Here is a 14,642-nt window from a genome sequence, read left to right on the forward strand (position 1 = left end):
AGGCAAGCTGATGCTGCTGCTGTTGCTGCTATATCTTGTCCCTTCCGGGAAGGGGGTGTATGCACTCAGTCCCCACGGCTCCCAGCTTATAAACTTCCTGCTGCTACCTCCCCTGCAATTAATCCTGCTAACCCTCACTGGCAATTATGATCAGCCAGGTGCTAAATGGGGGACCGATGTGCTGGCTGCCACCTTCCCCCATCCCCCCTGCCTGGGGGGTTCCCACCATTGCCCTCATGAGCTGCCTTGCGCCCCTCCCCCTATGTGGCTGCGGTGACCATCTTTGGCTACCTTCGCCCCTTAAAGGAAAACTTCTTTAAAAAAAAAAAAAGAATATTGCCACACAAGTGAAACACAACACCCTCATTATAAATGTCTACACATATAGGCTATAACAGAGCAGATATAAATGTTTACAATGGGGACTGTAGCACTGCCTGTAACCTGTCTGCTTCTAACATGAGAATTGCTCCTAAAAATCTGCACGGACCTTTATCTCTTCACCCAACCTGGCTGCTATCACATTGCATGCCTCACTTCACCGATTGCTGCAGTCTCTGACTCTGAGGTGTATGCAGACATCGGTGTAAGCTGCACAATGCAAACATACAGGTCAGGACACTAACCTCAGCTTAGCAGCTGCAGACAAGGAGAAGACTTACATTACTGCTTAAGGGGAGAAGGAAAGTGAGGAGGGGGTTCCTCCTGCAGATGAGGTGCCAAGATGATGTAGGACACTGGGCAGTCAGGACTCTGAGAGACAGACTCCTGTCCCACTCCCAGTAGTGCTTTGCAACGGGCTCACAAAACCACAGAAAATGAGACAGAAGCAGGGCATTGGCATTTCTATAATGAGTGCAGTGTGCGAGGCACACGGGCCCCTAGGTCCAGGGGGGCCCACCCCACACACACTGCACCCATTTGCTTAATACTTACCTCTCTGAAGTCCCCCATCGAAGCCATCCCTTTTCGGCAGCACAATAGAGTTTGAACACTGGGGGGAACAAACTCTATTGCACCTGCTGAAAACTCCGGAAAGATGGCATGGCGGCCATTTTTCCGGAGTTTCGCGCATGTGTATTAGCTAAATCTTCTGGAAAATGGCCGCCGCACCATGTTCCTGGAGGTTTGCGCATGCGGAATAGAGTCTGTTCTCAGACTCTATTGCCGCTGCCGCGGAGAAGGATGGCACCACATGGGGACTTCGGAGAGTTGAGTATTAAATCCTGTGCATCAGTCAGAGAGGAGGTGGCCCCTGAAGCAGAAGGCTGCCCACGTGCCTCCTCCTCTCTTAAAACGCCCCTGAGCAGGGGAGGGAGGCCAGCTCTGATTGGCAGGGACTCGTGAGGGGGAAAGCTCTCTCCTCCCTCTGCACAAGTATGGCTGGCTCAGTCCCATCTCACCCAGCAGTGACTCACTCTGCTGGGGTTGGGACTAATACCGATCTCCGGCACACACTGTGCACACCGCCACATGTGGTAGGGAACTGTATGTTAGGGGGGTGGGCGTTTGCCTAAATCCGCCAGTGATAATATTATTTACTGAGGTGCAGGTTTATAGAAGTGGAGATGTTTCCCATAGCAAACCAATCAGATTCTACTTATCATTTATCTAGCAATTCTAGAAGATAATAGCAGGAATCTGATTGGTTGCTATAAGAAACATGCACCATCTCCACTTCTATAAACCCTTACCTTATTAAATATTCCCCTGTGTCAGCCTGTTGAGACAAGACACTATCTAAATGCACAATTTAGTCACACTAGAGGACTGATCATACAAATACCTTATGAAGATGAAACAACCATTACATTTCTAATGGAGACACTTGTGCTGATACTACATCATAAATAATTACACAATGGGGGTGATTCCGAGTTGTTCGCTCGCTAGCTTCTTTTAGCAGCATTGCACACGCTAAGCCGCCGCCCTCTGGGAGTGTATCTTAGCTTAGCAGAATTGCGAACGAAAGATTAGCAGAATTGCGAATAGAAAATTCTTAGCAGTTTCTGAGTAGCTCGAGACTTACTCACAAATAGCGATCAGTTCAGTCAGTTTCGTTCCTGGTTTGACGTCACACACATGCCCAGCGTTCGGCCAGCCACTCCCCCGTTTCTCAAGACACTCCCGCGTTTTTCCCTGGCACTCCTGCGTTTTTCCGCACACTCCCAGAAAACTGGCAGTTTCCGCCCAGAAACACCCACTTCCTGTCAATCACACTACGATCACTTCAACGAAAATTCTTCATTCGGACGTGAGTAAATTTACTAAGTTTTGTGCTAAAATACTTAGCGCATGCGCACTGTGAACCATGCACATGCACATTTTTGCCTTAATCGCTCCGTTGCGAAAATCGGCAATCAACTCGGAATGACCCCCAATGTGTGTGTAAAAATTGATAAATTAAGTGAATAAGCAAGCATTCTGTGATTGTACAGCAGAGCATAATATACTAAGTAATGCTAACAGCAATAATAAAAACTACAAACTGTATATAAAGACATATAAAACTATTTAAAAATGAATATTAAAATCTGCAGTATGCTCCAAAAAAATCATTATGACTCCATTTGACTCCAATATTTTAGAAAATGACAGAGAATGTTTTTTATGTGTGAGTAAATGCTGTAAAACAATTTTAAAATGAAAAACAAACTCACCATAGATAATAAAAAATCTGGCACTGAAACATTAATGTGAATGGCGAACATTTGCTGGAAAGAAAAAAAAAACAATTTAGAGAATGAGAATGTGCATTAATACATTTACAATTTTGAGGTAAATTTTCATCGGCATGAAAAGCAATTTTACTCAAATGCAATGAAAATTGCTATTAATGTGGCTCCAACTAATTGTAATTATGTAAAATATGTAAATAAGAGCTATTTATCCCTTAATCTGTATGATTCTATTAACAAACCTGTATATTTCTTAATACAGTTATATTGAAATGGATTTAAAAAGCTTTTATTTACATAATTTGATCATTTCAAAAATCTACAATTTTGGGGGGAATATATTGTCCATTTAAGTAGTTAAATGAATATGAATAAATATCCCTGTATTTCTCACCTATTACAGAGACAAAAGGTATATAATTACCACTATTTGCAGCAACATGTCAGCAACACATTTCATTTTTTCCGCTTTCTCATTTTGAGGACTGGCCTGCAAATGGAATAAAAAGCATTTATATAAACTTTGTGGAGTTTGTATATTCTTTGTATATTCTCCTCGTACTTTCATGGGTTTCCTCGAGGTACTCCGGTTTCCTCACACAAACCAAAAATATACTGGTAGGTTAATTGACTCCCAACTAAACTTATCCCTAGTGTGAATGTGTGTGCATGTACATATGGTAGGGAATATACTGTAGATTGTAAACTCTACTGGCCAAATATTCTTTGTAAAGCTCTGCAAAACATGTGTGCGCTATATAAAGAACTGGAAGTAAATAAATAAATCATTACTGTACTCCCAAAAAGAATTGGCATTGGGTGCTGCCGAGTCTGCCACCCTGGAAGCTGCAAATGAGGATATCTGTATAGAAATGTCCGCAACTCAGGGCTGTGTTTATATACGTGTGAGAGGTAGGTGGCTGAGATGGGCTAGGGTATCTAGATGTTTGAGAGGGAGGTGGCTGTGACAGGAGCATATATGTGTGAAAGGTAGGTAGGTACTTGGGGTATATGTGTGTGTGAGATAGTGATGAGCGGGTTCGGTTTCTCGGAAACCGAAACCCCCCGAACTTCACCCTTTTTACACGGGTCCGAGCCATACTCGGATTCTCCCGTATGGCTCGGTTAACCCGAGCGCGCCCGAACGTCATCATCCCGCTGTCGGATTCTCGCGAGATTCGGATTCTATTTAAGCAGCCGCGCATCGCCGCCATTTTCACACGTGCATTGAGATTGATAGGGAGAGGACGTGGCTGGCGTCCTCTCCGTTTATAATTGTAGAAGAGACAGTTGATTGCTTGTTTTATTACTAATTGTGGGGAGGATTGGGGAGCAGCTGTTAGGACTCGGAGTAGAGTGCAGAGTTTTGCTGATAGTGACCACCAGTTTTTTTTAATCCGTTCTCTGCCTGAAAAAAACGCTCCATACCATATCTGTGCTCAGTGTGCTGCATGATATATCTGTGCTGAGTGCTCACACTGCTTAATTGTGGGGACTGGGGAGCAGCTATAGCAGGAGTACAGTGCACAGTTTTGCTGACAGTGACCACCAGTATACGTTTGTCTGCCTGAAAAACACTCCTGTGGTGGCTTTTTTTTATACTAGTTTAGCAGTCTGCTGACAGTGTCCACCAGGTCCATTATACAGTATATAGCAGTACGGTAGGCCACTGCTGAACCTACCTCTGTGTCGTCAGTCACTCGTCATCCATTAATAATAATAAGTATACTATCCATCCATCTACATTGTATACCTGTGGTGGCTTTTTTTCTTTATACTAGTTTAGCAGTTTAGTGACAGTGTCCACCAGGTCCATTTATTATACTGTATATAGCAGTACGGTAGGCCACTGCTGTACCTACCTCTGTGTCGTCACTCGTCGTCCATAAGTATACTATCCATCCATCTACATTGTATACCTGTGGTGGCTTTTTTTCTTTATACTAGTAGTACTAGTTTAGCAGTCTGCTGACAGTGTCCACCAGGTCCATTATACTGTATATAGCAGTACGGTAGGCCACTGCTGTACCTACCTCTGTGTCGTCACTCGTCTTCCATAAGTATACTATCCATCCATCTACATTGTATACCTGTGGTGGCTTTTTTTTATACTAGTAGTACTAGTTTAGCAGTCTGCTGACAGTGTCCACCAGGTCCATTATACTGTATATAGCAGTACGGTAGGCCACTGCTGTACCTACCTATGTCATCACTCGTCGTCCATAAGTATACTACCATCCATCTACATTGTATACCTGTGGTGGCTTTTTTTTTAAACTAGTAGTACTAGAGTAGTTTAGCAGTCTGCTGACAGTGTCCACCAGGTCCATTATACTGTATATAGCAGTACGGTAGGCCACTGCTGTACCTACCTCTGTGTCGTCAGTCACTCGTCATCCATTAATAATAATAAGTATACTATCCATCCATCTACATTGTATACCTGTGGTGGCTTTTTTTTATACTAGTAGTACTAGTTTAGCAGTCTGCTGACAGGGTCCACCAGGTCCATTATACTGTATATAGCAGTACGGTAGGCCACTGCTGTACCTACCTCTGTGTCGTCAGTCACTCGTCCATAAGTATACTATTCATCCATCTACATTGTATACCTGTGGTGGCTTTTTTTTATACTAGTAGTACTAGTTTAGCAGTCTGCTGACAGTGTCCACCAGGTCCATTATACTGTATATAGCAGTACGGTAGGCCACTGCTGTACCTACCTCTGTGTTGTCAGTCACTTGTCATCCATTAATAATAATAAGTATACTATCCATCCATCTACATTGTATACCTGTGGTGGCTTTTTATCTTTATACTAGTAGTACTAGTTTAGCAGTCTGCTGACAGTGTCCACCAGGTCCATTATACTTTATATAGCAGTACGGTAGGCCACTGCTGTACCTACCTCTGTGTCATCACTCGTCGTCCATAAGTATACTATCCATCCATCTACATTGTATACCTGTGGTGGCTTTTTTTTTTATACTAGTAGTACTAGTTTAGCAGTCTGCTGACAGTGTCCACCAGGTCCATTATACTGTATATAGCAGTACGGTAGGCCACTGCTGTACCTACCTCTGTGTCGTCACTCATCATCCATAAGTATACTACCATCCATCTACATTGTATACCTGTGGTGGCTTTTTTTTTATACTAGTAGTACTAGAGTAGTTTAGCAGTCTGCTGACAGTGTCCACCAGGTCCATTATACTGTATATAGCAGTACGGTAGGCCACTGCTGTACCTACCTCTGTGTCGTCAGTCACTCGTCATCCATTAATAATAATAAGTATACTATCCATCCATCTACATTGTATACCTGTGGTGGCTTTTTTTTATACTAGTAGTACTAGTTTAGCAGTCTGCTGACAGGGTCCACCAGGTCCATTATACTGTATATAGCAGTACGGTAGGCCACTGCTGTACCTACCTCTGTGTCGTCAGTCACTCGTCCATAAGTATACTATCCATCCATCTACATTGTATACCTGTGGTGACTTTTTTTTTTATACTAGTAGTACTAGTTTAGCAGTCTGCTGACAGTGTCCACCAGGTCCATTATACTGTATATAGCAGTACGGTAGGCCACTGCTGTACCTACCTCTGTGTCGTCACTCGTCATCCATTAATAATAATAAGTATACTATCCATCCATCTACATTGTATACCTGTGGTGGCTTTTTTTCTTTATACTAGTAGTACTAGTTTAGCAGTCTGCTGACAGTGTGCACCAGGTCCATTATACTGTATATAGCAGTACGGTAGGCCACTGCTGTACCTACCTCTGTGTCGTCACTCGTCGTCCATAAGTATACTATCCATCCATCTACATTGTATACCTGTGGTGGCTTTTTTTCTTTATACTAGTTTAGCAGTTTGCTGACAGTGTCCACAAGGTCCATTTATTATACTGTAAATAGCAGTACGGTAGGCCACTGCTGTACCTACCTCTGTGTCGTCACTCGTCGTCCATAAGTATACTATCCATCCATCTACATTGTATACCTGTGGTGCCTTTTAGTTGTGCGCATTAAAATATGGAGAACAAAAATGTAGAGGTTAAAAAAATAGGGAAAGATCAAGATCCACTTCCACCTCGTGCTGAAGCTGCTGCCACTAGTCATGGCCGAGACGATGAAATGCCATCAACGTCGTCTGCCAAGGCCGATGCCCAATGTCATAGTACAGAGCATGTAAAATCCAAAACACAAAAGATCAGTAAAATGACCCAAAAATCAAAATTAAAAGCGTCTGAGGAGAAGCGTAAACTTGCCAATATGCCATTTACGACACAGAGTGGCAAGGAACGGCTGAGGCCCTGGCCTATGTTCATGGCTAGTGGTTCAGCTTCACATGAGGATTGAAGCACTCATCCTCTCGCTAGAAAAAAGAAAAGACTTAAGCTGGCAAAAGCACAGCAAAGAACTGTGCGTTCTTCGAAATCACAAATCCCCAAGGAGAGTCCAATTGTGTCGGTTGCGATGCCTGACCTTCCCAACACTGGACGGGAAGAGCTTGCGCCTTCCACCATTTGCACGCCCCCTGCAAGTGCTGGAAGGAGCACCCGCAGTCCAGTTCCTGATAGTCAAATTGAAGATGTCACTGTTGAAGTACACCAGGATGAGGATATGGGTGTTGCTGGCGCTGGGGAGGAAATTGACAAGGAGGATTCTGATGGTGAGGTGGTTTGTTTAAGTCAGGCACCCGGGGAGACACCTGTTGTCCGTGGGAGGAATATGGCCATTGACATGCCTGGTCAAAATACAAAAAAAATCAGCTCTTCGGTGTGGAATTATTTCAACACAAATGCGGACAACAGGTGTCAAGCCGTGTGTTGCCTTTGTCAAGCTGTAATAAGTAGGGGTAAGGACGTTAACCACCTCGGAACATCCTCCCTTATACGTCACCTGCAGCGCATTCATCATAAGTCAGTGAAAAGTTCAAAAACTTTGGGCGACAGCGGAAGCAGTCCACTGAAAAGTAAATCCCTTCCTCTTGTAACCAAGCTCCTGCAAACCACACCACCAACTCCCTCAGTGTCAATTTCCTCCTTACCCAGGAAAGCCAATAGTCCTGCAGGCCATGTCACTGGCAAGTCTGACGAGTCCTCTCCTGCCTGGGATTCCTCCAATGCATCCTTGAGTGTAACGCCTACTGCTGCTGGCGCTGCTGTTGTTGCTGCTGGGAGTCGATCGTCATCCCAGAGGGGAAGTCGGAAGACCACTTGTACTACTTCCAGTAAGCAATTGACTGTCCAACAGTCCTTTGCGAGGAAGATGAAATATCACAGCAGTCATCCTGCTGCAAAGCGGATAACTGAGGCCTTGGCAGCCTGGGTGGTGAGAAACGTGGTTCCGGTATCCATCGTTAATTCAGAGCCAACTATAGACTTGATTGAGGTACTGTGTCCCCTGTACCAAATACCATCTAGGTTCCATTTCTCTAGGCAGGCGATACCAAAAATGTACACAGACCTCAGAAAAAGACTCACCAGTGTCCTAAAAAATGCAGTGGTACCCAATGTCCACTTAACCACGGACATGTGGACATGTGGAGCAGGGCAGACTCAGGACTATATGACTGTGACAGCCCACTGGGTAGATGTCTTGCCTCCCGCTGCAAGAACAGCAGCGGCGGCACCAGTAGCAGCATCTCGCAAACGCCAAATCGTTCCTAGGCAGGCTACGCTTTGTATCACCGCTTTCCAGAATACGCACACAGCTGAAAACCTCTTACGGCAACTGAGGAAGATCATCGCAGAATGGCTTACCCCAATTGGACTCTCCTGGGGATTTGTGACATCGGACAACGCCAGCAATATTGTGCGTGCATTATATCTGGGCAAATTCCAGCACGTCCCATGTTTTGCACATACCTTGAATTTGGTGGTGCAGAATTATTTAAAAAACGACAGGGGCGTGCAAGAGATGCTGTCGGTGGCCCGAAGAATTGCGGGCCACTTTCGGCGTTCAGGCACCGCGTACAGAAGACTGGAGCACCACCAAAAATACCTGAACCTGCCCTGCCATCATCTGAAGCAGGAGGTGGTAACGAGGTGGAATTCAACCCTCTATATGCTTCAGAGGATGGAGGAGCAGCAAAAGGCCATTCAAGCCTATACATCTGGCCACGATATAGGCAAAGGAGGTGGAATGCACCTGTCTCAAGCGCAGTGGAGAATGATTTCAACGTTGTGCAAGGTTCTGCAACCCTTTGAACTTGCCACACGTGAAGTCAGTTCAGACACTGCCAGCCTGAGTCAGGTCATTCCCCTCATCAGGCTTTTGCAGAAGAAGCTGGAGACATTGAAGGAGGAGCTAAAACAGAGCGATTCCGCTAGGCATGTGGGACTTGTGGATGGAGCCCTTCATTCGCTTTACCAGGATTCACGGGTGGTCAATCTGTTGAAATCAGAGCACTACATTTTGGCCACCGTGCTCGATCCTAGATTTAAAACCTACGTTGTATCTCTCTTTCCGGCAGACACAAGTCTGCAGGGGTTCAAAGACCTGCTGGTGAGAAAATTGTCAAGTCAAGCGGAACGTGACCCGTCAACAGCTCCTCCTTCACATTCTCCCGCAACTGGGGGTGCGAGGAAAAGGCTAAGAATTCCGAGCCCACCCGCTGGCGGTGATGCAGGGCAGTCTGGAGCGAGTGCTGACATCTGGTCCGGACTGAAGGACCTGCCAACGATTACTGACATGTCGTCTGCTGTCACTGCATATGATTCTCTCACCATTGAAAGAATGTTGGAGGATTATATGAGTGACCGCATCCAAGTAGGCACGTCAGACAGTCCGTACGTATACTGGCAGGAAAAAGAGGCAATTTGGAGGCCCTTGCAGAAACTGGCTTTATTCTACCTAAGTTGCCCTCCCTCCAGTGTGTACTCCGAAAGAGTGTTTAGTGCAGCCGCTCACCTTGTCAGCAATCGGCGTACTAGGTTACTTCCAGAAAATGTGGAGAAGATGATGTTCATTAAAATGAATTATAATCAATTCCTCCGTAGAGACATTCACCAGCAGCAATTGCCTCCAGAAAGTACACAGGGACCTGAGATGGTGGATTCCAGTGGGGACGAATTTATAATCTGTGAGGAGGGGGATGTACACAGTGAAAGGGGAGATGAATCGGACGATGAGGAGGAGGTGGACATCTTGCCTCTGTAGAGCCAGTTTGTGCAAGGAGAGATTGATTGCTTCTTTTTTGGTGGGGGCCCAAACCAACCAGTCATTTCAGTCACAGTCGTGTGGCAGACCCTGTCACTGAAATGATGGGTTCGTTAAAGTGTGCATGTCCTGTTTATAGAACATAAGGGTGGGTGGGAGGGCCCAAGGACAATTCCATCTTGCACCTCTTTTTTCTTTCATTTTTCTTTGCATCATGTGCTGTTTGGGGAGTATTTTTTTGAAGGGCTATCCTGCGTGACACTGCAGTGCCACTCCTAGATGGGCCAGATGTTTGTGTCGGCCACTTGGGTCGCTTAGCTTAGTCACACAGCTACCTCATTGCGCCTCTTTTTTTCTTTGCGGCATGTGCTGTTTGGGGAGTATTTTTTTGAAGGGCCATCCTGCGTGACACTGCAGTGCCACTCCTAGATGGGCCAGATGTTTGTGTCGGCCACTTGTGTCGCTTATCTTAGTCACACAGCTACCTCATTGCGCCTCTTTTTTTCTTTGCATCATGTGCTGTTTGGGGAGTATTTTTTTGAAGGGCCATCCTGCGTGACACTGCAGTGCCACTCCTAGATGGGCCAGGTGTTTGTGTCGGCCACTTGTGTCGCTTAGCTTAGTCACACAGCGACCTTGGTGCGCCTCTTTTTTTCTTTGCATCATGTGCTGTTTGGGGAGTATTTTTTTGAAGTGCCATCCTGTCTGACACTGCAGTGCCACTCCTAGATGGGCCAGTTGTTTGTGTCGGCCACTTGGGTCGCTTAGCTTAGTCACACAGCTACCTCATTGCGCCTCTTTTTTTCTTTGCATCATGTGCTGTTTGAGGACAATTTTTTTGAAGGGCCATCCTCTCTGACACTGCAGTGCCACTCCTAGATGGGCCAGGTGTTTGTGTCGGCCACTTGGGTCGCTTAGCTTAGTCACACAGCTACCTCATTGCGCCTCTTTTTTTCTTTGCATCATGTGCTGTTTGGGGACAATTTTTTTGAAGGGCCATCCTGTCTGACACTGCAGAGCCACTCCTAGATGGGCCAGGTGTTTGTGTCGGCCAATTGGGTCGCTTAGCTTAGCCATCCAGCGACCTCGGTGCAAAATAAACTGAAAATAGGTGGAAATTATGGTTATTGAAGTTAATAATACTATGGGATCAAAATGACCCCCAAATTCTATGATTTAAGCTGTTTTTTAGGGTTTTTAAAAAAAAAACACCCGAATCCAAAACACACCCGAATCCGACAAAAAAATTTCGGTGAGGTTTTGCCAAAACGCGTCCTAACCCAAAACACGGCCGCGGAACCGAACCCAAAACCAAAACACAAAACCCGAAAAATTTCTGGTGCACATCACTAGTGTGAGAGGGGTGTTGCTGGGGTAGGGCTGGGTATATGGTTGTCAGAGGGAGGTGGTTGGGCGGGGTTGGTATGTTAGAGGGTATGCGTGTTATGGAGTGTAGGGTATTGTATCATTTATATGAGAGATTGACATGTTATAATGACACCCACCCCCACAGCCCAAACTATGACAACTTATTGATGTCCAACCCCCACTGTAGCTCCACCCACATTATCCACAGCTCCACACCCAGTGGGTACCCTGCCTCTGGGCCGACCTTCCCCATCCTTCATCCATGTAAGTCCACAATAATGGTTATATTACAAATATGATACTTCAAAGAAAATCCGACAAAATGTCTTGTTTCTTTCCAAAATGTATGAATACAGTAGGTACAATATGCTGAAATGAACAAGAAATTGAAAACAAATAGATCAATTACAGATGTGTCCCACTCCAGGGGCCTAATTCAGACCTGATCAGAAATGTGCTAATTTTAGCACATCTATGATCAGCTTCCCGGACATGCGTTGGGACGCCAAGCAGAGGGCTAGTCTACCCCTACAAGTACGAAAACATTGCACAGAAGCTAGGCTTTTGTACTTGAAGTGTAGCTCCCTATCAACGTAGCTCCTGCGCGCTGGCAGGTATCTACCCGTCGCTCTCCAGGTCGCGGAGGCTGCGTGTGACGTCACTCAACCGCCGTGGCCCCCCCCCCCCCCCCCAGCATGTTCCGGGCACGCCTGTGATGCCCGGACTACGCCCCTAAAACGGTGACCAAACGCCGCTGCCCCGCCCCCTTCTGCCCAGCGACAGCCCCTGCCTGTCAATCAGACAGAGGTCATCGCAGGGCGCACTGCAGCATCGGCACATGTGCAGTTCAGGCTTGATCGACTGCTGTGCGAAAATGCACAGCAGCGATCAGGTCTGAATTAGGCCCTAGGTTTGATGCTTTTTGCAGCGTGCTATATTAAATATTGGTGTATACGGTAAGCTGATGGTGAGCATAGAGGTTTGCGTTTTTTTATGCAGTAGTAATAACAGCTCATTTATTACTATTATAGTTGTGATCCTATGATGCATAAAATAATGTATTATAAACATTTTCATAATGAGTATATAAAAATATATTACATAATAATGATTTCACAAATGACCCTCTGTGTTTAAGATGATTGTTTTGTTTATTTTACCATAGTAGATATCAGGATTAGAGATGAACGGGTTTGGTTCTCCGAGAACCGAACCCCCCCCACCCCCTCCGAACTACACATGTTTTCCACGGGTCCGAGGCAGGCTCGGTTGTTCTGACCTGACTCCGAAAACTCGAACGAGGCAAAACATTATCATCTGCTGTCGGATTCTCCCGAGATTCAGATTCCATATAAATAGCTGTGCATCGCCGCCATTTTCACTCGTGCATTGTAGAGGGTACAGAGAGGACGTGGCTACGTTCTCTCAGTGGCAAATCTCAATATCAGTGCTCAGTATCAGTGCTTATTGCTGTTCAGTAATACTAGTACAGTGTCTCTCTTGTGCTGCATCTTGCTGCTGTAGGGTGCTGCGTTAGTAATGTCCTGTGACTGTGTATCGCTCATCATCATTCCAGTCACAGTGGTATCTAGGGGGTGACAATTCCAGAGTGCGTTTGTGCTGCTCAGTAATACTAGTACAGTGTCTTGTGCTGCATCTTGCTGCTGTAGGGTGCTGTGTTAGTAGTGTCCTGTGACTGTGTATCATTCATCATCATTCCAGTCACAATGGTATCTGGGGGGGTGACAATTCCAGAGTGCTTTTGTGCTGCTCAGTAATACTAGTACTAATTAGTACTAAGTACTAATACTTGTGCTGCATAGTGCTGCTCAGTGTCAGTTCTCCGTAGTATCATCAGTGCTCAGTATCATCAGTGCTCAGTATCATCAGTGCTCAGTATCAGTGCTCAGTATCATCAGTGCTCAGTATCAACAGTGCTCAGTATCAGTGCTCAGTATCATCAGTGCTCAGTATAATCAGTGCTCGTTATCATCAGTGCTCAGTAACAGTGCTCAGTATCATCAGCTCTCAGTATCATCAGTGCTCAGTATAATCAGTGCTCAGTATCATCTGCGCTCAGTATAATCAGTGCTCAGTGTCTTGTGGTGCTCAGTAATACTACATTACTAATACTAGTACAGTGTCTTGTGCTGCATCTTGCTGCTGTAGGGTGCTGTGGTAGTGTCCTGTCACTGTGCATAGGTCATCATCATTCCAGTCACAGTGGTATCATCTAGTGGTATCTAATTCCAGACATTACTGCCGTCTAATTCCAGATATATTACTGGCATATAATTCCACACATAAAAAAATAGAGAACAAAAATTTGGAGGGTAAAATAGGGAAAGATCAAGATCCACTTCCACCTCGTGCTAAAGCTGCTGCCACTAGTCATGGCAGAGATGATGAAATGCCATCAATGTCGGTCTGCCAAGGCCGATGCCCAATGTCATAGTAGAGAGCATGTAAAATCTAAAAACAAAAGTTCAGTAAAATTACCCAAAAATCTAAATTAAAATCGTCTGAGGAGAAGCGTAAACTTGCCAATATGCCATTTACGACACGGAGTAGCAAGGAACGGCTGAGGTCCTGGCCTGCTTCAGCTTCACATGATGATGGAAGCACTCATCCTCCCGCTAGAAAAATGAAAAGAGTTAAGCTGGCAAAAGCAAAGCAAAGAACTGTGCGTCCTAAATCTCAAATCACCAAGGAGAGTCCAATTGTGTCGGTTACGATGCCTGACCTTCCCAACACTGGACGGGAAGAGGTGGCGCCTTCCACCATTTGCACGCCCCCTGCAAGTGCTGGAAGGAGTACCCACAGTCCAGTTCCTGATATTCAAATTGACGATGTCACTGTTGAAGTACACCAGGATGAGGATATGGGTGTTGCTGGCGCTGAGGAGGAAATTGACAAGGAGGATTCTGATGGTGAGGTGGTTTGTTTAATTCAGGCATCCGAGGAGATACCTGTTGTCCATGGGATGAATAAGGTCAATGACATGCCTGGTCAAAATACAAAAAAATCACCTCTTCGGTGTGGAATTATTTCAACAGAAATGCGGACAACAAGTGTAAAGCCATGTCTTGCCTTTGTCAAGCTGTAATAAGTAGAGATGAGCGCCTGAAATTTTTCGGGTTTTGTGTTTTGGTTTTGGGTTCGGTTCCGCGGCCGTGTTTTGGGTTCGAACGCGTTTTGGCAAAACCTCACCGAATTATTTTTGTCGGATTCGGGTGTGTTTTGGATTCGGGTGTTTTTTTCCAAAAACACTAAAAAACAGCTTAAATCATAGAATTTGGGGGTCATTTTGATCCCAAAGTATTATTAACCTCAAAAACCATAATTTACACTCATTTTCAGTCTATTCTGAATACCTCACACCTCACAATATTATTTTTAGTCCTAAAATTTGCACCGAGGTCGC

General features: G+C 45.3%; 1 protein-coding gene across 1 annotated transcript in view; it reads right to left on the bottom strand.

Moving 5' to 3' along the window:
• The window catches only part of LOC134935488 (uncharacterized), a 109,802-nt gene that overhangs the window by 74,483 nt on the left and 20,677 nt on the right, over positions 1–14,642 (bottom strand). Inside the window, exons 4-5 of the mRNA XM_063930532.1 lie at positions 3,103–3,168; positions 2,661–2,714 (exon numbers count right to left, since the gene is read on the bottom strand). Of these exons, the coding sequence (XP_063786602.1) occupies positions 2,661–2,714; positions 3,103–3,168 (120 nt within the window). The remainder of the gene's footprint in view (positions 1–2,660; positions 2,715–3,102; positions 3,169–14,642) is intronic.

The sequence above is a fragment of the Pseudophryne corroboree genome, chromosome 6 (genome assembly GCF_028390025.1).
Source record: "Pseudophryne corroboree isolate aPseCor3 chromosome 6, aPseCor3.hap2, whole genome shotgun sequence".
Classification (NCBI taxonomy): domain Eukaryota; kingdom Metazoa; phylum Chordata; class Amphibia; order Anura; family Myobatrachidae; genus Pseudophryne; species Pseudophryne corroboree.